The sequence below is a fragment of the Saccostrea cucullata genome, unplaced genomic scaffold (genome assembly GCF_032062105.1).
Source record: "Saccostrea cucullata isolate Sc308-1 unplaced genomic scaffold, CSIRO_AGI_Scuc_v1 ctg2613, whole genome shotgun sequence".
Lineage (NCBI taxonomy): Eukaryota > Metazoa > Mollusca > Bivalvia > Ostreida > Ostreidae > Saccostrea > Saccostrea cuccullata.
Window position 1 is genome coordinate 82,876 of NW_026921129.1, and position 26,113 is coordinate 108,988.

Sequence of the window (26,113 nt, forward strand, 5' to 3'; positions counted from 1 at the left end):
TATTGTAAAAAGTGATTTGAATTTAAAACACATCTTCTTGGTGAAAATATGCATAGGCGTCGGTACCGTTGAGGAGGGGGGGGGGCTTAGCACTTTTTACCAAATATATACCTAGTATAGACATTGAACATTGCTGCGTAGGTTTAGCCCCCCCCACACACACACACTTTCCACTGGCACCTCGAAGTATAGGTTAAAAATGGTGGTGGTGTTTGGGAAGACATTTTTGGTACATTTGTACTGAAGTTCGAACCTAAACCCCACCCCCCTACCCCCAAGAAATAGGATCTTGTGTTTGGGAATTGGACATTTCCTTAGCCCCCCCCCCCCCTTTCAATTTGCTTCCGACGCCAATTATATGCATTAACTCCCTCTTTTTTAAATCATGAAATGAAGTATTTACCGCAGAAATTTTGGGAAATCCAAACAATTCTTCTTTTAATCAAGGGCAAATAACTCTTCATAAACTTTTAATGTGCAAAATGGTCGCCTTCTTACATGTTAGCAGCCTTGTGAATTTTCTTCATTTCCCTTCTATCGTTATCTAGCAATGTTTTTAGCTAGTTTAAGATTATTAAAAAACGTTTAAAATCTCTTTATTGTAGTTTAGTTTATCAATACTTAGTAATTCTTGATCTCAGAACATTGAATACCTTAAATGAGTTACAGAACCAGCCCATATTTCTTCCTGATACACGTAACTATAACTTCTGTTTTTTTTTAATCATAATCAAATTTAACAGTTGGGGATAAGCATCGTATTAGTTTTATAATCAGCAGTAATGGCTCATTTGATTCATCGATCCAATCTCCTTCTTGCAGAGTTCTCGTTCATTCCTCTCAGAGGGGCTGATGGTACAGAGCATGTGTCATCAAGGTGAATAATTGGTTCATATCTTAAAAATGTTTCTTTTCTCTTTGAGAATGTACATTTAGATCCGCTAATCCAAAAAATATAATACAGATTATATTTAAGAAATAAATAATGATAAATTCCAATAAAAATACACCACTGCAATCCGGAATATTATGATTTGTTTATTACACAATCTAAAATTAAACTTCACGTCAAATTTCCTGTTAAACCTCCAGAATAGTTCATGAACATTTACAATCAAATTAAAAAATAACTTATATATTACATCACTGACCATAAAAATGGTATGTACATTAACAATTCTTTTCAACCATCTTTGTTCCTTTGTCCTTCTGTCGCGCTCTGCGTGTATAGCTCAGTTTCAGAGAAACCATTCAACTTTCAAGATCAGTTTATCAAGATCCATATGATATGAAACCCATTGACGAGAGCTGTTTAACAGCATGAGCATTTTTTTACCTTGACCTTTCCTTTGACCTTAACTTCACTTTTTAAATTAATGTTTAATTAGCTCAAGAATTAAGCAATTCAATATTATCTGCATAAACATTATTGACCTTGACCTTTCCTTTGGTCTCACTTTTCTTGAATTAATGTTTACCTCGGTTTTGAATTAATCATTTAAGATAATTTTATCAAACTTAATATTCTGGTAAATGAAGATTATTCAGTAAGAGCTATTTAACTGCATCAAATATTTGACCATATGCATGTTATGACCTTGACCTCACTTTTCTGAAATTTACATTTTGCTCTCTTTTAAAGAATATATCATATTTTTGAAATCTTCAGCACTGAAACATAATTTGGTGAGAATTAATCTTCGATTGGATCTGGAAATATGGCTGAAATATTGCTGAATCATAAAATGACTTCATTATATATTGTCTATAGAATTTGATTTTAAAGAAACTGTTCAACATATTTTCATAAAATGTCATATACACTAAAATACAATTTTCCATGTTGCATTACTAAATACCCAACGTGTGGCATCCATGTCTTATGGTTATATTTCTAGTTTCATATAAAAAAAACATGATAATATTAAGGTCACTTTCACTAAACCTGGTACTTAATCCTCCATATTTTGCCCCCTCCCCACATGTTTTTAAAAACTTGTCAAACCAGGCTTCCCATAAAGCATTGGATTTCCTACATACATTTATTGGTCCCCTACCGATGAAACCAGAGGGAACTGTAGGTTTCCTATGCGATGTCCGTATGACTGTCCCTCTTTCTCCTACTGTCTGTCAGTCTGTCCCACTTGGTTTTTTGCACTTTTTTCTAAATGTTTGCAGACATTGAGATGATATTTATGTCTCCTCTTCCGAAGGTAGACATATTGTTTTTGTCAATTTTCTTCTTCTTCATCCAAAAATTGTTCAGGCAGTGACTTGAATGGCCTTTGACCTAAAGACTTCATACTTGACACATAGATGATCTTAAGACGGAGTGTATGCCACTAAAATTTTTGAACTTGATTTATTCATAAGGTCAAGTTCAAACTTTTACAGTAAAATAAAGTTTTGGCAATAGCTTCAGTATCCTTTAATATTAGGTCTTCCAACTTGTAACATAGAAAGAAGAAATTAAATATTCAAGATGTAGTGTATCAGGACTTTGACCTGATCCTTTTCTTTCTTCAAGGTCAAATAGAGAAGAACATGATTTGACCATAATTTGAGAACCCTGTGACATTTAGACTTCAAACTTGGAACATGCAGAGGACACATAGATATAGAGTCTTTGTGATCAAAATTTTTGACGTTGATCAAATTATATATCCTAAGTCATAGCTTCTGACCTTTCTTGACTTTGGGATTTTAAAATTGGAAAAAAGTAAAGACAACATTAAGCCTAAATACACTACATCAGATTACTTGATCTTGACCACTTTCTTCATTCAAGGTTAAATTAAGAAAAAACAAGACCAGACCATAACTTTAGATCCTTTAAAGACTTGAAAGATGCACTGCATTATTATTTTTGACCTTTGTCAAATTTTGACAAATGATACTTGTGTGTGTATGTGTAAATATGCTTGTTGTTATGCATGACAGTGTAATCCTAACTGTTTTATATGTGTATATAGTCATTTATGATATGTAGTACTAATATAATGTCGGTCAAAAGCTCTACAGAGCTTATGTTTCTGTTAAAACTATTCGACTCAAAATAAAATTTTCTGATTCTGATTCTGAAATGACAGCATGGTCAATTACCTTGTGACCTTGACTGTGGCCTACAGGTTAAAAATAGCTTTTTTGAACTTTGTTGCCGCCAGGTGCATAGTGTTTTACAAACACATCTTTTATGAATGTTTTACAATTTCCTTTGTTGAATTCCAAATACGCCAGTACAAATTAAATTAAAATTGAAAATATGTACTGCATTTGAATACCTTCAGGTTCTAATTGGTTTATAATCATCTTGTTCTCAGAATGTTTTATGTAAAATGGAGGCTATTACCTAAATTTACAATTTTAAGGCTTTATCTAAATATACAGGATACTTACAGGCTTCAAATAAAGAAATAAAACTAAAAGTGCTAGATTGTACAATTCATTAGAGGATGGATTCAAGGCCCTTCATTCAGGAAAAATAAAAGATCAAAACAATTTTTTTTAATATATGGAAATATTTCCAAGAAAATTGAGTTCTTGAAGTTTGGCACACTGGTACCTTTAATGTATTTTTTTGCAAGCTTTATATCAGATCTGTGTTATGGTATTGTGTAATCTATCAGCCGTGTGATATGGTCACAATCAAAGCATCATGATAACTGTAATATGTAGACATCCTCCTCACATCTGCTTTTATAAAGCTGGATACATAAACATGGTCCAATATTGTCATCCCTTCTGTGGTGCAGAACTTGACAAGTTGTTGGAAACCTTGATCGCTCATAAATGTTTGGATTGGACCTCCACATTTTGCATCCTCATTAAAATCTCCCACAAAAATAATATGCTTGTTGCGTATCCTGCAATATGCTATTACTCTTAGGAGACTGTCAAGAAAGTTGCTCACACTTAAAGCACATGGACGATATAAAGTTACCAAAACCATGTCTTCCTGAATAAGTTGCACTGCAATTCCTTCAATGTTTTTTTCTGGAAGTGGAATAACCATTCTGTGCTTTTCATTTTCTTTGACGTATAATGCCACTCCTCCACCATTTGAGAGTCGCATTTTCTGCATTTCAGAACTGCTGTCATCATATACTTCTCCTCTAGGTACATGGTGAAATCGAAAACCTTCAACGTCAAGACTGGCCACACTTTGTCCAGATTTCAACCAAGTTTCTGTCAAACAAATCAGTTCTGCCTCCTTAAATCGCTTGTCATTGCAGAAGTCTAAGAAATGTCTATGCATACTCTGAATGTTGTGAAGAATAATGCTGATAGATTTCAATGAGGGAATCGTAAATAAAATCGGAAATGCTACTCTGGGCATCTTACATATAGCTGATTTCACATCCGAATCTGCATATTTTTTTTCTGTAATGCATGTTCATTGTCTGTTTCAATGAATAAGCCTTCCTTACTTGTTACTCTTGTCAATGCAACATATGCCTGTCCTGGAGAGAAGGTCCGATCTAAGTTGACCACAACTTTGTCTGCTGTCATTCCTTGAACTTTATGAGCTGTACATGCCCAAGACAATCGCAAAGGGAATTGGTGTCTAACAATAGTTTTTGATTTCTTTTCAAATATTTCTTCTTGAACTCTCTCAATCATAACAACAGATCCTTTCTCCATTCTTTTTGCACACTTTTTCCCAACATTTTGATTGTCAAAAATCACTCCTACACCCACAATTTCTTTGGATAGATTTTTACTCCTGAACATAAAATGCGATATGTATCCCATAACACCATTAACCAATCCATCCTCAACATTACAGTTTCTTGTAAGCATGACTCTTGCTTTCACAGCTAAGACCAAAGAGCTGCTCAGACCATCTGTTTTTGAACGTATGATAGGTTTTTCTCTCAAGACTAATTTTCCTGTTGTTTTGTCTTTCTGGAAGTCATGAGCTTCAATCTCTACAAGATCTTCACAACTTTTTTTCAGCATTGTAAGGTTATAGCTGTTTACTTCGTCGTTTGTCGGGTACACATGAAGAACATCTTCAGGTCCATCTCTGATACAATCATGTATCATACACTGTGTTTCACTATCTAATGGCTGATCTACATCTCGAGTTCGCAAAGAATTTAAAGCTGTTGCAAAGGGCATATCCTTGCGTTGCCTCATAATTTCTTTAAGTTCAACAACCTTAAAAAAGTCCCGCCAATAATCAACAGGATATGAACCATTTTCCAAGTAGAGCCTTTCATTTTTCCGTTGCTTAACAGGAGGAAGTTGATAAAAATCACCAACAGCAATTACACTTATGCCACCAAATGGTTCTTTGCACTTCTTAATTTGCACAAGTCTTTCATGAATGTAATACAAAAGTTTCTTGTATACCATTGATACTTCATCTATCACTAAAATCTGTAATTCTCTCAATTGCACTCGGATTTCACTAAGTTTCTGTTCTTTCAATGGTTCATATGGCAAGGGCAAATACTTTGTTAGAGAAAACAAGTGATGGATAGTGTTTCCTCCAATGTTAAAGGCAGCCGTTCCAGTAAAGGCTGTTAAAAGTACTGCTAAACTTTCTGGTGATGACAAAGTTCTAGAAAACAGTCGTGTTGCCTCATAATGAATAGCTTTGATGAGTTGACTTTTCCCTGTACCAGCTCCTCCCGTGATAAAAATATGTAATGGGTCTGGATTTTCCTCTGCAATTTTCTTTAAACACCAGTCACGTATATAGTAAAACACTTCCTTCTGCATTTCATTTAGTGTTTGTAGGACTGGTGATATCTCATCCCTTGCAATGTTATTCTGCTGAATTTGGTACAAAACATCAGAGAAATTTGTTTCATTTTGCATTTCAGGAATTGTTTCCAATACATGTTCTTGTGCATCATACAACTTGTTTTTCTTAGAAGAACATTCTTGTCGCATCAATTCTGTCTCGGAACAGAGACTTGCCCATGCATCTTCAGGTTCACCAATGCTTTCAAATGTCTCTTGAGCTTGTGCTATTGCATCTTCATTATCAGCAAATTTTGCATGATTTATGTCTACAAGTGATTTCACTGACTGCACATTTGGTCTTCCTTTTATTTTAACATGGCCATTTTCATAAAATGCCTCAAACAAGTCAAAACCAGGAGGTTTAAGTTGTTCCTTGTTCCAGTGTGGTAAAAAAAGTTGGAGCTTTGACTGATAATATTTCTCAGGTGTTTTTTCGGCACTAAACCTTGGGTATCTTACAACAGCAGGCATAGTTCTTGTTCGTTTCTGAATGTATCCCTTTGAATTCTGAAGCTCAAATACATTTTCGTTCTCATTTTTGGGGATTTGAGACTTTGCCAACACTCTGTATTCAGAACAAAATTCGGCCAAGCACATATCATGGAAAACTGGTTTGGTTGGTCGATTTTCATATCTTTCTACTATATTTGTCATCCAAGTATCTTCATCATCATCGTCGTCATCTTCATTCTGAATCTCACATTGGTCTATCTTTTTACTTCTATTTTTCAGAACAGAAAGTGGCTTACTTAAACGAGTAGGGTTCTCACCCACAGGTATAAACACAACCTTCCTGGAACATTCTTTCATTTTCAAATTACAAACTCGATACACTGCTTCCTGTGCACTGACTTCCCTGTGATTCAGATATGCTGATCCTATTTTTTTCAAGGTCTCGCGTGCATTTAAATTTCCCTCTTCTGCCACCACTTTTGTTTGCTTTAATAATAGCCCCATTTCTCTCTCTGACTTTGAGATATATGAAATAATGTAGACAATGCAACTAAATGGATCCAATACAAATTGTATATCCATATTAGCATCCCAGCATTTCAAAAGACATGGGTTGTATTGATTAATCCATATCTCACTTGGATTTCTTTCTAAAATAATGGAGCTCTTTTTTGTCAGCATGTTATATGCTTCTTCATACTGCTCTTGAGTCAAAGATAAACCACTGAAAATTTCCTCTGTTGATTTTGACTCATTCAACTCACTTTGTACTTCATTCCAAACATGCATTAAAATTTCTTTCGAAATGGATTTGAAGTTCCTGGTTTTTGTGTCATCTTTTTCATTAGTTGTTTCATCATCATCATGTGGTGAACTAATAAATGTGCGTTGAGATGGAGGTCGAGGAAAGTTGAACCTACATTCTGTTCCTTTTTTTCGACAAGATTTTGAATGTTTCTTGCTATGCTGTTGTACTGCCAACACAATGTTTCGCAATTCAGGATCCACGCTCTCAGAAGGCAATGCACAAGATACATATTTATCGATGAATTTGCATACTTCTTCTTTTCCATGTTCATTAAGTTTAGGAGCATTTTCAATCCAGTACAAGCAATGCATATGAGGTGATCCTCTTTGCTGGAATTCAACTCTTTGGAAGAAATCTACAACTTTTCCTATGGGTTCTGATGGAGAACTAATAACATCTCTCTGGAAAACATGAAATCTGTGCTCAAACACCCTAGCAACTGTAACTGGATTACTCCTCAATACCTCATTCTTCTCAGACCAATCTAACAGTTTTGGGTCTCTAGCATCATTCTTTTGTCGCAAGATAGTTGTAACTGCATCATTCCATCTATGCTCAGCAGCAGAAAATGAACAAAACCAGGTAGGTATTCCTAGCTGACGTAGCATAGCAAAGAGGTCTTTTTGGGCAGCTGACCAAAATGATGGTGTTCCACGTATCGGCTGCATAAACCTTAATGCTTCATCATTTCTCAATAATTTTGAAAGGATTTCTGGATCTTGTATCATGTTTGACGTTACTGACCTTTCACTTCCAATACTTGTCAAGGACTTTCGAACAGAAATCTGTGTCTTCTCTATTACTTGATTCAATTCCGACATATATTGGCTGAAGAAAATATAATTGCTGTCTTTTGCAAACCTGTCATCTGCATTCATTAATCTGTTATTGAAATATCTTGAAAGTGTTATTCTTGTTGTTCTGTCATCATTCCAGGAAAACTTTCCACTTGGAAAATGGTATGGGAAAGACTTAGCTTCATTTCCAGGTTCCTGCAACATTCTCACTGGGTTCTTCCCTTCACCAGGAGCAATATTGTAAACATCATCAAAGTAATGATCTAGAACCTCCTGAGCAATATCCACAGGTTGTAAGCAAGTATCAATGGCAATGTGTTGATGTTCATCTACCGTATCATCTATTGCCACCTCGTCAATATCTTTCACATGTCCTTCCTTAATTTCATTGTCTGCATCCCAGTTTGAATCTATTTTAACATTTTCATACCACTGATTGTTTCTCTTCAGGTAATCCAAGGCAGCAAATATGTGTTTTGGGTTAACAAACTGGTATTCAATGTAACCTTTGTAACTCAACTTTCTTTTAAGCTTCACTCGCAACAATAAATCCTCACCTTCTTTTAAAGGTAAATTTGCTGTTTTTTGCATGTCTGAGGGTACACATACAACAGGGCCGTGTACATTCCTTTGACCACCATGAGGAAGTGCCTTAATTCTTATGAAAGGTATATGTAATGCAATCAAATGTCGCTCTAAGCTGTTTAAATTTTCTAACTCTTTAGGAATATCTTCAAGAGCCATCTTATTTGCAGCTGCCTCAGCTGGAATATTTCCACTAACCACCTTCCTATGGCATGTAAAGCAGATCCACAGTGTCGACATAGTGCATTCTTTTGGACAGGTGTTTGTACACTCATGATAATACTTTTCACTTATGCACAGATCTGCTTGTTCTTTTGATACAACTGACGATTGCATTTCTGTACTTGGTTTTCAAACAGCAACCGATGACAACAACAACATGTGTAATCAATGCCTTTCATTGCATTCTCTCTAAATAATCTGATGATTTCCTCCTCATTTTCTAATTTGGTATGTTTTGCTAACCTCTTTTTCCTCACTGTGTCCTTTTTTAATGCTTTAGCATCAGAACTTGCTCCATATCTTTCCTTACAATTTTTGAAAGAGGCACCCTTGCTTATCATAATTATCAACTTAGCATGCTTACTCTATTTATTTAATACCCATAGGCAGATCAGAGTAACAAAGAGAAAATGCACTACCACTTTTTACCCAGTTGTGCACCTCACCCTAAAGGAACCACTGACCCATGGGCCAGATATTTCAAGATTCTGCAAATGTTATCATAAAATGGTTGATTAATACAAAAGAGCAGATTTCAAAGCATTAATTTATTTTCAGACTATGTACCCCCCCCCCCCTCTCTGACCCTGGGGGCATAAAAAACCACTTTGATAGAAGCACCTTTCTTCATCATAAATATATATATACTTGGATAATTGGCATAAAACCCAGAAGCAAAGGAAAATATTTTCAAAGAATTTATTTTTACTATATAATCAATAGAGCCCCGCCCTAGCACAAGAACCCTTATTCCTGAGGCCTTAAAATTCTTAATTTTGGAAGAGGCACTCTTGCTCATCATAACTATGTGCTTAGTTAGTTTATTTAATACCCAGGAGCAGAGCAGAGCAGAAAATTTTCAAAGAAATAATGCATTTTCACTATGTAATCTATAGAGCCCCGCCCTAACACCAGAACCCCTGAAGCGGGGGCCATAAAATTCACAAATCTTGACGAGGTACTTTTGCTCACCATAACTATGTGCTTAGTTAGTTTATTTAATACCCAGGAGCAGAGCAGAAGATTTTCAACGAAATAATGCATTTTCACTATGTAATCTATAGAGCCCCCCCCCCCCCCTCTAACACCAGAACCGCTGACCCTGGGGCCATAAAATTCACAAATCTGGAATAGGCACTCTTGCACATTATAACTATGTGCTTAGTTAGTTTATTTAATACCAAGGAGCAGAGAAGAAGATTTTCAAAGAAATAATGCATTTTCACTATATAATCTTTAAAGCCCCGCCCTAACACCAGAACCCCTAACTCTGGGGCCATAAAATTCACAAATCTTGAAGAGGCAGTCTTGCTCATCATAACTATGTGCTTAGTTTATTTAATACCCAGGAGCAGAGAAAAAGATTTTCAAAGAATAAATGCATTTTCACTATGTAATCTATAGAGCCCCGCCCTAACAACAGAACCGCTGACCCTGGGGCCATAAAATTCACAAATCTTGAAGAGGCACTCTTGCTCATCATAACTATGTGCTTATATAATACCCAGGAGCAGAGAAGAAGATTTTCAAAGAAATAATGCATTTTCACTATATAATCTATAGAGTCCCGCCCTAGCACTAGAACCCCTGACCCTGGGGCCATGAATTTCACAATTTTGGTAGAGGACTCAATGCTCATTACATTCATGCCAACAGTTTGCCTGCTTGATGTACAGGAGTAAAGAAGAAGATTTTTAAAGATTGCAATAAATTTAGTGGTTTTGGCCCCACCTTTCAGGCCCCAGGCGGGGACCATGAAATTCAGAATTTTTGTTCCCCTCCATCCATAGATGCTGTATACCAAATTTGGTTGAAATTGGTTCAGTGGTTTCAGAGAAGAAGCTGAAAATGTTCAAATGTTAACACACGACGCACGACGACGGACGAAAACGGATAGCAATAGGTCACCTGAGTTACTCAGGTGACCTAAAAAGCAGTGCGAATAGTTCAATCTAAGATTTGAACTAATGTACCTACATGTAATAAAAAGAGAAAAAAAATCTTGAATTTATACAAAAAAATACAAAATACTGTTGTTATTATTATATGTAGAATCGTGCTATACATGAAATTAACAGCAGCTACACACACACACACCCTTACACACACATCCTCACACACAAAAAAACAATACAACTATCTATATAAAAAGGTCATGGATACAAATTGGAAGATTATTGAGAAGGAAGAGGCAACTAAGACTGGGTTTTTAACACCAAGAATTCTGACAATGACAGAGGCTGCCTCCGTCGCATTGTACGAGAGAATTTCTCTAGGACCCGTTGTTGTCCAGCATGTATGTTCATTTATGTTTTTACTATATATCTATTTTATATATATTTTTAATATTTAAAAAAAATTATTTACACGGCAAAACGAAAAAAAATCAGTTAAAATTATCATTGAAGTTTTATATACGACCAACTCTTTTGAAATAAACGACTACATAATTTTGCACACGTTACAATTTTGCAGATTGGAGAAGTATCCAAAACTAGCACGAGCATGCGGAAAGAAGTTCAAATAGCATTAGAGGGCCGTTCTGCCCTCTTAACCCTTTGGGGGGAGAGGGCAGAACAGTCCTTTATAACTGCAAATCATACATACTTCATTTATAATATCAAGGCGGCAAACGAGTTCAAGGGTCAACGAATCTATAATTCCACACCCTCAACATTTGTGGTAAATAACTTACTCATACGATTTTAACTTGTTTTAGTTCTGAAAAAACAATAGTAATTACAACAAATAAAAACAATAAAATCCGTACAGTTTTAGTAAAGAGTCTAAGATAACCACTGCAAAATTCACAAATTCAAAAATTAAATTATTACGCAGAAATTGATACGCATAAGAAGAAACAAGAAACATATTGACGCAAGCGTCAAAATTCGGCCGCAAACCATTTTATATACCGGTAACTGTTTAAATTATTTTAGAAACTGAAATTCGCTGTTTTTTTTTAAATTTCTTATATTTTTCTGTTAAAATATCCTCGTGACACGAAAAAAAAATGCATGCGACAATATTACATGTATATGCAACATAAACTATGCATAGTCCTCTGCGTCTCTGTACTCAGTTTGGTACAACTTAACGAACTCTTAATTAATTGTGAGTTTGCTGTTTGAGTAGTTTTTACATAAAACGTACAAAACTAAAGTGTAAACTTATCTATAGTTTTACCTTAATAAAAACGCAACAAATATATAATATGTGGGGCTCCTCGCTCTCTCTATAAGTGGTTTTTAACTCCCCCCCCCCCCCCCCCGAACTCCTTCTAGATCCTCCACTACATTACTTCTCTTTCATTCAATCTCTTTGTTTTAGTGTTGAAATGTGGCGGGAAAGTGTTTGGCACATTGTAAAACGCGCTCTATCCAAGTATCCTGGACGAACATGTCGTAATATTCTTTGCTTGTAAGAAATCGATATTTCATCATATTTTTGAAAAACATCTATAGGAAATGTTTGATTATACACTTCATTTCAAATAAATACAGCAGATCCTGTTTTTAAAAGAGAAAGTAAAATTGTTGATTTACAACGCGGTCTTTGTTAAATAGACTATGCTTAAGACTCATACCAATTTCCTCCGCACTTTGACAGTTATATCAGAGTTTGTCAATCAGGATTGGATGAAATATTAACCCCATTATTTATAAAACTTTAATTTTACGATTAATGTGCTTTTTCTAAACATTTAGACAATCTTTGTTTAATATTGACTCGCCAGCGATATGAACATGATGAATGTTGAATATTTTTATTTAAATTGTAAACTCCGCAGAAACGCACAGCGACTTAAAACTTTCATATCATATAACCGACCGCCTCCTGGCGGCCGGTAATGACCGTCACGTGATCAACAAGATCACAATGTGACATCGGAACAAATATGTTTATATATTTAGGCGCACTGAAGTAGATAACTTAAAAATAAAACTAAAAATTAACTTGGCAATGCAGTGTTACGTTTTAAATGCATTTTAAGCTCCGGGTAGCCTTAACAGTACTGCGTGAATGTTATTTCAAAATCGATTTTCAGAGGAACGGCCGATCAGACTAAACATGACATCCGACCAGATGTATACACATTGAGAAACGGGGTAAGATTAACAGATGATCAGTGTACAGTAAACTGACTGATCAGACAATAGACCTTAATTAGGTGTCCCCCCGTCCCCAGTTAACTAACAGGAAACTATACAAACACAACGTAAACTAACAGATATTAATGATCAATTATTTAAAAAAAAAAATTAAATTTAACGCAAGCATATAACAAATTAAAAATTATGATTCATCGTAAAAAGTCAATTATTTTGATACCAATTATGATACAAAACAAGAGGCCCACGGGCCTTATAGGTCAACTGAGTATCATGTAACAACTTTCCAGCGATTGTATTTGGTTCTTGTTTTAATCCACAAGCCATGAAATTCACAAATTTTGAAAGAGGCACCATTGCTTATCAAAGGGCATATTTCAAAATATTAATTTATTTTTTGTCAAAGTACCCCCATGGTACCCCTGACCCAGTCGCCCTGAAATTATCTATTTTTGAAAGAGGCCCCTCTGACTCTTCATTATAAGGCCAGCATTTTTTTATGTTTAGGTTTAGTTAAAAACATGAGAATTAAAAAAAGTCCCAAAGGAGAAGGAAATTAAAAAAAAATTGATAAATCAATCATTAACATTTGTACATTCTTTTTTTTATGCTATTCTAATAGGCTCCTTACCACTGGACACATAATGCTTTCAAATAGGAAAGAAGAACTTTTAATTGCTTATTTCATCATCTGCCAGTTTGGGCCAGTTATATAAATTTTGTGGTGTTGGTCAAAATATGTTTTAAAAATCAATTCTTTAAAAGTCTTTCAATTTATCTTCATTTTTTTTTAATATGTGTTAGATGAATGTGTAGACATTGTTCTAAAATTTACCTGATGCCTAAAATTATTATTATTATCATAAAACAGACAGGCAGTATTGGGGAGTAGGGGGAACGTTTTCTCAATTAAGTGTAAAATAATTACTCTGGCTGATACAAATGATACTACATGCCTGTATATATTTGTATATTCTTGCCTTTCAATAGTTGAATTTTTTTTTATTTCTTCAGTTACTTATTGTTCATTTCTTCCTCAAGTGGACTTAACTTCTCCCATAGTTTTATTCATTACATCTGATGCATAAGCAACCCTTTTCTGAAGAATGATGCTTAGACTGTAAGCTATAACAGAGACCTAAACAATGTCGCTGGCAATATGCAATAGCTACCACGGGCAGTTTAAAACCTGGGGGAGGAAAATGATTTACAGACAGATACTTTTGAAACGAATACATAATTATCTCACCAGCATGTCATTGTGCAACAAAGTCTTCAGCATTTTATTTGTCCGTTGAACGACAAAACGTTTTGAATGGCACTCGTATCGGTGAATTTTACACTTAGCTTTTTTTACCCGCCGTTTCATCTTTAAACCGGAAGGACGAGTTCGTAAATTTGAAATCTCGATCCCGACTCATATTTGACATCGGAAAGGAAAAAAATTATTTTATTTTTTTTCTTAAAATTCAAAACCTTGAGCGGAGGCTTTGTACAACTAAAAATAAAACAAATCCTGGCCTTAAATATGTAATTAGATCATTAGCATATTAACCAGGAGCAAAGGATAAGATGTTCAAAGAATTCATGCAATTCACTATATAATCATTAAAGCCCCACCCTAAAACAAGAACCCCTGACCCTGGGGCCATAAAATTCACAATTTTGATAGAGGCACTCTTGCTCATCATAACTATGTACTTAGTTAGTTTATTTAATACCCAGGAGCAGAGAAGAAGATTTTCAAAGAAATAATGCATTTTCACTACCTACTTATTTAGCACCGCCCTAGCACTAGAACCCCTGACCCCAGGGCCATGAATTTCACAATTTTGTTAGAGGACTCATTGCTGATTACAATCATGCAAACAGTTCGATTGCTTAATGTCCAGGAGTAAAGAAGAAGATTTTTAAAGATTGCCTTAATTTTAGTGGTTTTGGCCCCACCCCTCAGGCCCCAGGGGGGCAGGGATCATGAAATTCACAATTTTTGTTCCCCTTCACCTATAGATGCTTTGTGCCAAATTTGGTTGAAATTGGTTCAGTGGTTGCAGAGAAGAAGCTGAAAATGTTCAAATGTTAACGCACGACGAACGACGACGGACGAAAACAGATAGCAATAGGTCACCTAAGTTTACTAAAGAATTGAAACTGAAAATGATATTCTAAAAAAAAGTTTTTGTAAACGAAATTATGCGCATTTTCCTTCCGTTTTAAGGATAAACGCTGCGCGTAAGATCGATACCAAGTATTGGATGACAAGCAGTTACAGAAGGCAATGCCAGAAGATCATTTTATTCATAAATCATACGGAGGCGTATTTCCGGCTGATACTGTTTTACAATTTAAAAACCCGTATATGGGTTTTATATTTTAAACACCGAAAAGGTGGTACATTTTTACACAATCAAATACCAATGTATAGAACCACATATAATGTATCTTACATCAATCAGTTTATATTGGCAAATCACTAGGAAAAGTTCATTATTTAACTGAATATTTTCTTTATTCATCCTCAGAATGAGACCTATCTCGGATACGACTGCAAGAGTCCTACCTGGAAGAGAGTCTCAGGAATGCGACTGTCTCTACTCAAAAACTTTGGCTGTGGCGAATTTTTTTTAGGTAATTCCCTTTAAGAATAATTATAATTATAATAATGAAGTCCCAGTTAATGATTTTATTGGTGCATACTTTTTCATTGTTCTGCATTGAACTCACAACATTTACTACTTTAATGAAGCAGACCTGCCTACCCTTCCGCTTTTGGCGTAATTCTTCCGCTTTTGACCACAAAATTACGCTATTACGCCCCTTATATTAATATTACGCTTTTGATATTTTAGTTTAAAATCCATTATGAAAGTCTAAATTTAAAGTCAAAGTACGACCTGCAGAAATTAAATGAGGAGTTCTAGTAAAAGTAATAAAAAGAGGACGAGTTCTATAACGTACGTAATATACCAAGTAGTTATATGTAAACTGGTATGGCGAAGATTCGGAAAAAGACAGGAAGGCACTACTTACATTGTACGTTAACTAATAAACGATATTGCAATAAATACATTCTTCAAAATCACCTGTCAGTTTTGAATACTTTTAATATTCCACAGAGCCAAAATGAATTTGAACTACCTTATATATATTGGATTCCGAAACTTCATAAGAATCCTTACAAACAAAGATACATTGCAGGTTCCAGTAAATGTTCAACCAAGCCTCTTTCGTTACTTCTCACTAAAATATTGACAGTAGTGAAGGAAAAACTTCAAGAGTACTGTACAACTATATATTCAAGAAGTGGTGTAAATCAGATGTGGATACTTAAAAATTCTAAAGAACTTTTAGACAATTTGAAATCACAAGACTTTACAAAAATCAACAGCATAAAAACTTACGACTTTTCAACTTTATACACAACAATTCCCCACGACAAATTAAAATCCAGGCTTTTTGATATCATTGACAGCTGCTTCTTCAACAAAAATGGAACTCGTAAGTTTACTTACCTCGTCATTGGTCATTTGAAAAATAATTTTGTTAAAACAGATTCTGATTGCACACATAAGTACTCTGAAGTTGACATCAAGAAGATGCTTGAGTTTCTGATTGACAATATCTATGTGGTTTTTGGAGACCAGGTATTCCAACAATCTATTGGAATTCCCATGGGTACAAATTGCGCTCCGTTATTAGCAGACTTATTTTTATATTCATATGAAGCAGAATTTATGCAAAATCTTTTGCGTGAAAAGAAGAAAACACTTGCTGTGGCCTTCAACTCGACATTTAGATATATCGACGACGTATTGTCAATTAATAATGATAATTTCCATTCCTACGTCGACACGATATATCCTGGTGAGCTTGAGATAAAAGATACCACAGAGTCCGACACTTCTGCTTCATACTTGGATATTTTACTTGAAAAAGACACTAATGGTAATCTAACAACCAAGCTATATGATAAACGTGATGTCTTTAACTTTTCTATCGTCAACTTCCCTTACTTATGCAGCAATATACCTTCATCACCTGCATACGGAGTATTTATATCTCAGTTGATTCGATACGCAAGAGCATGCTCTACGTATGAACAATTTCTTAAACGAGGTAAATTATTGACAAGCAAGTTGATGAAACAAGAATATCAACAGTCTCGTTTAAAGTCATCATTTCGTAAATTCTATGGTCGATACAATGACCTTGTCAGCAAATACAATTTATCATTGAATGAAATGCTGACTGACGTTTTTCATACCAATTGTTAGTCCATTATTTATACACTGAATTGACCACGGATTTTTTCCGTTGTTTCCTGATTATGACAACGAGCACACGGCGGGTGTGACCGGTCGGCAGGGGATGCAGACTCCTCCATGGCACCTGATCCCACCTCTGATGTTTCGGAGGTCCGTGTTTGCTCTGCTCTTATTTTGTATATTTGTTTAATGGACGTTGAGATTGAATACTGTTCGTTATTTCCATATCCTTCATACAGTCATTTCTATGCTCGATTTTGGTTTATTTTAACATTGCTTTGAGCAAGATAGAGAAATGCGAGTATGAAAAAGAATAAAATACAGTGTTATTATGTGCAATTTGTGTAAACATGCAAACGAAAGCCTTCAATTAAGGAATTTGATACAAATTGACCAAATGCATCAGAGTGTGCGGTTGATTTGAGTTTAATATAGGATACTAGTATTTCATTACACTTTCTTTGATTGTAGATTATTCGAAAAAGAAACATTATGGCAGCTTTGTTAAGTAGTGTACAATTTCGGTCGTTTTGAAAGAAAGTATTATAGTATAATAACAAAATGGGAAAACATAATTGATTACACTTTTACCTCTGAAATTCCGCCAAAATTTACAGAAATTACACCCTTGTAATGAAAAGGGTAGGCAGGTCTGATGAAGGCCGACAACACAAGAGGACAATTCTTTTTCGCCGATGTGAACCAGAGGTTGTTACACTGGTGCGTCACCAACTCTGGCCATCTTCTCCAAAAACCCTACCATAGCATTTGACTTTGAGCTGTTGAAGTGGTTTTATGGTTTGTTGTTGGAGGGTCATCTTAGTCTCCGAAGTTTCACCACAGCCTTTTCCACACGTCAATCCAAACATGAAGATGGCTATACCAAAAAAGAGTATTACATGACAGTCATTGTTAAATCTATTTTTACATATAATTGATCATCGAAATAAAATATTTAAGTGAATAAAAGAATATTTTCAAAGCTTCATCGTGTACCATTAATTAGCCTTTATAATCATCAATCAATTAAGAAATACAAGAGAAATACAAGAGATGTTTTTAAAACACTTATATCCCCCTCCCTCAAATTGAAATCTCTTTGTAAGTCCAAGGGGCAAAACTCTGTCAAAAATGGTGCGATCGTACCAAAAACGGAACTTGACCTAGATATTTATGTGGTATATCTGTATACAAAATTTGATTATATCATGTGCAACGGTTGCAATGAAAATGAATCGAAACTGCAAATAATAATTAAATTTTTTCCAAGTCCAAGGGGCCTAACTCTGTCAAAAATGGTGCATTCGTACCGAAAACAGAACTTGGCCTAGATATTCATGTGATATATCTGTATATCAAATTTGATTTCATTATGTGCAACGGTTATGAAGAAAATGAACGGAAACTAAATGGACCGACAGACTGACCGAATGACTGACAGCAGCAATATGCCCTTCGAAAGGGGGCATAATAATTAAGTTATTTATTTCAATAATTCTTTCCCTTACAATACAATTTTATGAGTTGCAAGTAAGGTACAGAGAGGTAATGGAGGAGAAGGATATGGGTTGATTGATTGATTTATATTGTTTAACGCCGAGGCGGCAATATTTCAGCCATATTTCGGCGGACAAGTTTGTTTATTGAAAGGTTTTGTGAAAGTTTTTGGTTTGGTTTCTCTGGCGGTCCCAATGAGCCTAAACTTTTGCGAACTCCAGAGAAACGGTCGTTGGCGTGCCAAGGGGTTGTTATCCCTGACACGGGGCACCATTTAATGTCCCATCCGACGGACTTAAACTTTAACAAGAGGCCCATGGGCTTTATAGGTCACCTGAAGATTATTCAACTTCTTTCCATTGATTGAATTTGATCCATATTTTAAGCCAGATGCTATAGCATTTACAATTTGGTGATCATAACTATACATTTAGCAGTTCCTTAGTTTGTTTACTTTATGCCCATAGGCAGGGTAGGGGAACAGAAAATGCATTTCAACTAATCAGTAATATTCAGCTATAATAAGTAGTGCACCTACCACACATAAACCCTTGACTCTTAAGCCTAGATCCACACATTGCACTATTTTGGAAAGGTATCCTTGCTTTTCAAAAATATTTGATTAATACCAAGGATCACATTTTAAACAATTCATTTATTTTCAGTATATTAGTATAGTCCCCCGTCCCCCTCTATGGTACAACTGACCCTGTGGCCTTGAAATTTACAATTCTTGAAGATTAGGGATTGCTCATAACTACGTAGTTCATCTTAAAACCTACGAGCAAAGAAGAAAATATTCAAAGATTTAATGTCTTTTCTCTTTACATGTATAATCAATACAGCCCCGCCCTTACACCAGAATCCCTGACCCTGAGGCTACAAAATTCACAATTTTGCTAGAGGCACTCTTGCTCATCGTAATTATGTCCTTAGTTAGTTTATATAAAACATAGGAGCAGAGAAGAAGATTTTCAAAGAGTTCATGATATTTCATTATATGATTAATACAGCCCCGCCCTGACACCAGAACCCCTGACCCTGGAGCCATAAAAAAATTCACAGTTTTGGTAGAGGCACTCTTGCTCATCATAACTCTTTACTTCGTTAGTTTATTTAATACCCAGGAGCAGAGAAGAATATTTTAAAAGAATTCATGTATTTTCTCTATAAAATCAGAAAAGCCCGCCTTGACACCAGAACCCCTGCCCCTGGGGCCATAAAATTCACAATTTTTGGTAGAGGCACTCTTGCTCATCATTACTTTTTACTTAGTTTATTTAATATACAGGAGCAAGCCCGCCCTGACACCAGAACCCCTTACCCTGGGGCCATAAAATTCACAATTTTGGTAGAAGCACTCTTGCTCATCATAACTCTTTACTTAGTTTATTTAATATTCAGGAGCAGAGAAGAAGATTTTCAAAGAAATAATGCATTTTCACTATAAACTTATTTAGCCCCGCCCTAGCACAAGAACCCCTGACCTCAGGGCCATGAATATCACAGTTTTGGTAGAGGACTCAATGCTGATTACAATCATGCAAACAGTTTGATGTCCAGGAGTAAAGAAGAAGATTTTTAAAGATTGCATTAATTTTAGTGGTTTTGGCCCCACCCCCCAGACCCCAGGGGGCTGGGATCCTGTAATTCACTATTTTTGTTCCCCTTCACCCATAGATGCTTTGTGCCAAATTTGGTTGAAATTGGTTGAGTGGTTGCAGAGAAGAAGCTGAAAATGTTCAAAAGTTTACGACCGTTTGACGACGAACGAATAACTACGTACGACGGACCACGACAAACAAAAACAGATTGCAATAGGTCACCTGAGTGACTCAGGTGATCTAAAAATGAAAGTCTTTCAATATATCTTCATTTTTTAAATATGTGTTAGATGAATGTGTAGACATTGTTCTAAAACTTACTTGATGCTTAAAATTATAATTCCTATCATAAAACAGACAGGGAGTATTGGGGAGTAGGGTGAACATTTTTCAAAGAGTTACAATACTCACACCCCGACCAGCCAAATCTCTCCGACAGGCAATTGAAGGAAAACTCAAAACAAAAGATAACCCCATAAGGGATCCGGGTAAGAATAAGTCCTCAGTACTCCCTTGCTTGTTGTAAAGGTGACTAAATAGTGCCGTCTTTCGGATTAGACCTTATAAACCGAGACCCCGTGTCACAGCAGGTGTGGCACGAAAAAGATCCTTTCTTGCTGACTGGCCGTAAGTGTCGAGCATGGGCTTATATTTGCAACCCTTCACCGGCAATGGTGACGTCTCCATATCAGTGAAATATTCTGGAGAAGGACGTAAAAGTATACAATCAATTAATCAAAACATCTATTAATAGGTGAAAAGATTTGTTTAATAATGCAACAAAAAGCAAAGAGATCACACATAACAATAGTAAACACAGATGGAATTAATAATTCCGGGAAGTGCCAATGTCTGGTACATGTCATAGAGGGGAAACGCTCACTTGGCGATTTTAACTTTAATTATGTCAAAAATAATGACGAAATCAAACTCGCTTTAGAAATAATGTTCTATCCCAAAGGTCAACAATGCGCCTTTAGATCTGAATTTCGAATTCGTAAGCAGGATAAAAATGAATCTACGACAGATTATGGGTATGCTCTACGTAGATTGGGATATTTGGCTTTCCCTAGAATCCCTGCGATGTTTAAGTAATTTACACAATTGACAATTCATGTATGAGCTTGGTACTCAAGAAATTAAAAAGCACGTACAATTTCATCATCCAAAAACTCCAGAGTAAGCAATATCAATTGCTGTTGAGTATGAATCATTTGAAGAGTCACAAAGTACCCTGATTTAGGTTTGCAACAAGTCAACACTATTCATGCGGTACAAATATTAGGTAAACACATGACGATCGAAAAATCCTTTAAAGAAAGTCAGTCATCAAATATCAAAAGAGTTTGCAAAGTTGACAGAGTTCTTAGATTCTCGCACTCATTTCAAAGCAGATACAAACCGGAGTGACAATGCACAAAACCGCAGGAAGAATTTTCAATGTTGCTACTGTGGTAAGAATGGCCACGTAATGAGACAATGTGGGTCAAACTCAGGGACGTAAATGTTCAAGCTATGAGAGATAACTTTCAAAGAACAAAACTATTAATACTATTCACAGTTTTCTTAATCAGAGTTTCCCAATCGAAATTTCTGAGTAGTCAATTCGATGAAATCTTACATGAGTTGGAAACAATACTTTCTATTTCTTTTGCCAATTTCTTTGAAATTGTTTTATTTTATTCAACAATAAAAAATTTAAATCCGACATCAAAAGCCTTATGAATTGAATAAGTTGTTTCTTTTATAGGACCATTTAAAAAATGCTTTAATGTTTCAAGTACCTAAAACAGCATTTGTATTAGTGTGAATTATTTATTTACATGAATAAATATTTAGAAGAAAAGATAACTCCTCCTTACAGATGTATTTTTTTCTTACAACCACATACAACATTGTGATTTTCTGACTTAGGAAGCATCGCTTCATCATTTTTTCTCACATGATTTTAATAGGTATGATACTAAGTATTATTTTCATATGCACCTCATATATTAAGTTGAATTTTGTGATGATAAATCGTTAATCTCAGTTGATTCGATACGCAAGAGCATGCTCTACGTATAAAGAATTTCTTAAACGAGGTAAATTATTGACAAGCAAGTTGATGAAACAAGAATATCAACAGTCTCGTTTAAATTCATCATTTCGTAAATTCTATGGTCGATACAATGACCTTGTCAGTAAATTCAATTAATCATTGAATGAAATGCTGACTGACGTTTTTCATACCAATTGTAAGTCCATCATTTATACACTGAATTGACGACGGATTTTTTCCGTTATTTCCTGATTATGACATCGAGCACACGGCGGGTGTGACCGGTCGGCAGGGGATGCAGACTCCTCCATGGCACCTGATCCCACCTCTGATGTTTCGGAGGTCCGTGTTTACTCTGCTATTATTTTGTATATTGTTTAATGGACGTTGAGATTGAGTACTGTTCGTTATTTCAATATGCATCTTTCTGTTCTCTGTGTTAAATTTCTTCATATCATGACCTAACATAAAAATCATTTCTGAAAAAAAAATAACCAGCGCTTTAATAATTCAAATTATTTTCCATGTGGCTCTAATGTTATGGTTGTTTATGAAAATCAATATTACAAAATTTAAATTTTTTAAAGTGAAATTTATAGCAGAGGGTTGGGACCCCTTAAACGACGACCAGAATGTCCCAGACATGCTCAATTGGTGACAAATTTTCCAAATTTCAATTTTCAAATTTACAAATATATTTTGGATGAGAAAAATACAAAGATTTATTCGAAGAAATATGAACAGAATTCAAGCAATTCAAAACATGGTAGACTTTATGATGCCGTGCATTCTTGTATGTTTTGTAATAAATTGGTGACGAATATACAAATTTATCTTTTACACAAGCATAGAAATGAAAAGGAGGTGAAGGAAGCTTGCTCAGCTAGAACATAATCCCTCACCCTCCACTCCACTCTCCAAAGGCAAATATGTCACAATAATTGCAGTTTCTAGCATGCATCATTAGGAAAGTTTGTAGGGCCCCAAAAAGCACTGCATTTCAGAAGTGGAAGGATCAGCCCATCAGAAGCGAACAAAAAACATGACGGCAAGACTTTGTATTATATATTACCTCCCCTTGCTTCCCATCACTTCCGTTACGATGGATGCAAGGACCATGGGTGCCTGGTGTTCAACAGACCCTTTAGGACATCTGACACAGTTAATCAATTCTCAAAACCTTTCCGACTTAAAACTTTATAAAATAATTACTGACTTTGTACGATACACAAAAACTCTAAAAATTACAGAAATAACTTACAAATAATATGCTTTACATTACAAAAGTTTCCTTTAAAAACTTGCATGGTAGTTGGAAAAAAAGTAAAGATATAATTTCACAGAGTTCTAAACAGTCGTTCATCACGAGAGTTTTGTTAACTACCAATGAAAAGTTTTTCCATACATTCGTACTTTGATAAATTTTAAAATGTTTTCATTTCAAATGTTTTCACTTTTGGAACCCTTGGCATCCAGTTTATACACGACGGACGACGAAGGTCAAAAACAGAAAGCAATAGGTCACGAGTTTACTCAGGTGACCTAAAAAGTCTTTTTGAAGAGATGCGCCGTATTTTCACTTTAAAAATCTATTTATCTGCTTACAGTTTCCTCTTTTTAAACAATTTTTACATTATCCTAAAATGACAACCCTGTCTCTATCAAGGACATTCGCGAGAAGAATTTCGCAGTTAGAAAATTGTCGAGGGTATGAACTTCTAAATCTGCGTTCTTCGGTGGGTATCAGAGTCTCTTTAGAAAAACTAAGAATATCAAGCAGTGGCTTTACTGAAAATTACTTTGGATATTGATTGATTGTATACTGTTGAACGTCCCTCTCCAGAATATTTCACTGATATGAAGACGTCGCCATTGCCGCTGAAGGGCTTCAAATTTAGGCCTATATTCGGCCTTTGAGCAGGGAGGGATCTTTATTGTGCCACAGCTGCTGTGACACGGGGCCTCGGTTTCTACCGTCTCATCGGAAGGACCGCCCCATTTAGTCGCCTTATACGACAAGCAAGGGGGTACTGAGGACCTATTCTAACCCGGATCCCCATGGGGAAGAAATACAATATAACGACGAATTAATTGTTAGAGTGAGACAAGGAATACAATATGACGACGAATTAATAGAGTGGGACAAGGAATACAAAATGACGACGAATTGTTAGAGTGGGACAAGGAATACAATATGACGACGAATTAGTCTTGGTGAAAACCATCATCGCAGAAACAAAATATTTTTATCAATGAAGGGCAAGTTGAACTTGGATAGCCTCTGAAAAGATGTTTTCCCTGTTTATTCTGTCCAAAAAGAAAGTGAAAGTACATTGCAAATGACGGATTTTATAGGGGTCTTGTCTTCATACATGTCACTTTTAATAGCTATTATTTTTAAAAAATTATTTTAGTAAAATTCAACTTTAATATACATAATGTGTTTTCCTCTTTTTTCTTTTAGTAAGGAATGGGGCTAACAATATTTTATGTATCCTTCATTCCCTTTTTTACACTATTTTATGTATACATTACCTATATAACGACAGTATCGTTGTAGCTAAAACGAAATGCGTTGTGCATGCCAAAATAGAGGACAGTGCAAAAGTTCTGTATGCAGGAGGGTGGGCTGTAGGAATGCAAACTGCCAGTTTTAGGAAGCAGAAGGAAAACCCTCCACAACCCAGGTTCCACAAATGCAATAGGAGTTTCCCCTGAATCAAAGGCTGGAGGAAAGAGCAAGGCCAGAAAATAACAGAGACCAGCATCAGGCTCATGCCGTGAGTTTGCAGGTACACATTAATTATACAAGACCAGAGGACGTACAACTACATTTCACACTTGATGCATTCCTTTCATTATTATAATAGTTATTATTCATTCATTGAAAATTATAAAATTGTTATTTCAGAACGTCATTATCTCAATGCCAGAGACGGAGCTGCGTGCCAGAGTATCGGTATCAGTTGCGGCGACACTGCTTCCTGACGTACTGGCACTGTGCCACCTAGAAACTAGTCAATTTTGTTCGGACAACTGTTGCCTCATGGTGTTGTTGTAGGAGATGTACGGTTTTCTCTGATTCACGGACAAACATCTGCTGTGGACATCCCCACTGCATCACCACGAGACCGGAATTTCGCAAAATCAACGTATCATAGCATCTAAAGCACAAAAATCATATTCCATAAAAAAGTTCATTTATTTGAAAGTAGGAAGAGCATCGTGGTAGTACTAGTAACCTTTTTTACAAGTCTGTTTTATCATACAAAACAAAATCTTATACATTAAGCAGGTAATAATTTGAGGCAGCATTTTCACATAAATGTACAAGTCAAGTAACTGTACATCATAACATTTGCAGTTGTTCATTTCTGTTTGTAGGATGATCGAATAATAATTAACGAAGGGCGGAGTAATCAAGAAAATTAATGTCACACAGAACATGACGACACTGCTTTTTTCAGATGCAAACCGCAATTGTAATTGTCAAATGAAGTTGCAACTCAACAACCAAACTAACAAATTAAGGCCAGCTTTGAAAGTTCATGAGCTGAATGTTTATCTATCTGTTAACCCTGTCTTCCATTACTTATATTATATGTTTAAAAAAAAAACATTCATATAATATAGGTGCCTTACTCACTAGAAGCATTTAAAAACACTGGAAAACAAAATGTTTGAATCAAAGAAGGTCATTGAATCTTTTCCTTAGTATGTTTTAGTTACTGTTGCAATATGTACATTTATGTGGTACAAATATTTCCTACTACAGACACGTTTTATATTATACTTAACTAATTTGATAACGTTTTTTTTTTCATTTAGATGCAGAATAAGGATGGAAAGGGAAATTTTTCTAAAGACAACTTCCTTTAATCCATAGCAAATCATAAGTAACTTTTCGAGACTTGCACAAAGTGATTTTGGGGCAACTGAGGCTGACACCAAATTAATAAAAAAGGTCCGAATGGG

General features: G+C 35.4%; 2 protein-coding genes across 2 annotated transcripts; one reads left to right on the forward strand and one right to left on the reverse strand.

Annotated features, from left to right (window-relative positions):
- Nucleotides 1-4,353: 4,353 nt before the first annotated feature.
- Nucleotides 4,354-8,637, reverse strand: LOC134259232 (uncharacterized). Its single transcript, XM_062741833.1, has one exon. The coding sequence runs from the start codon at nt 8,635-8,637 to the stop codon at nt 4,354-4,356; it is 4,284 nt and encodes a 1,427-aa protein (XP_062597817.1).
- Nucleotides 8,638-10,179: 1,542 nt separating this feature from the next.
- Nucleotides 10,180-25,149, forward strand: LOC134259233 (uncharacterized). Its single transcript, XM_062741834.1, has 5 exons — nt 10,180-10,915; nt 11,095-11,301; nt 15,254-15,359; nt 24,699-24,825; nt 25,050-25,149. Exons 1-5 carry the CDS (start codon nt 10,685-10,687, stop codon nt 25,147-25,149), a joined length of 771 nt encoding a protein of 256 aa, XP_062597818.1. The 5' UTR covers nt 10,180-10,684.
- The last annotated feature ends 964 nt before the right edge of the window (nt 25,150-26,113 follow it).

Excerpts from the sequence above, each read along its gene's own strand:
- LOC134259232 (XM_062741833.1), bottom strand. The coding sequence starts at position 8,637 with ATGTCGACACTGTGGATCTGCTTTACATGCCATAGGAAGGTGGTTAGT.
- LOC134259233 (XM_062741834.1), top strand. The coding sequence starts at position 10,685 with ATGAAATTAACAGCAGCTACACACACACACACCCTTACACACACATCC. Across the intron at positions 11,302-15,253 it reads CCACACCCTCAACATTTGTG|AATGAGACCTATCTCGGATA; the intron begins GTAAATAACTTA and ends ATTCATCCTCAG. Across the intron at positions 15,360-24,698 it reads CTGTGGCGAATTTTTTTTAG|CTAAAACGAAATGCGTTGTG; the intron begins GTAATTCCCTTT and ends GTATCGTTGTAG.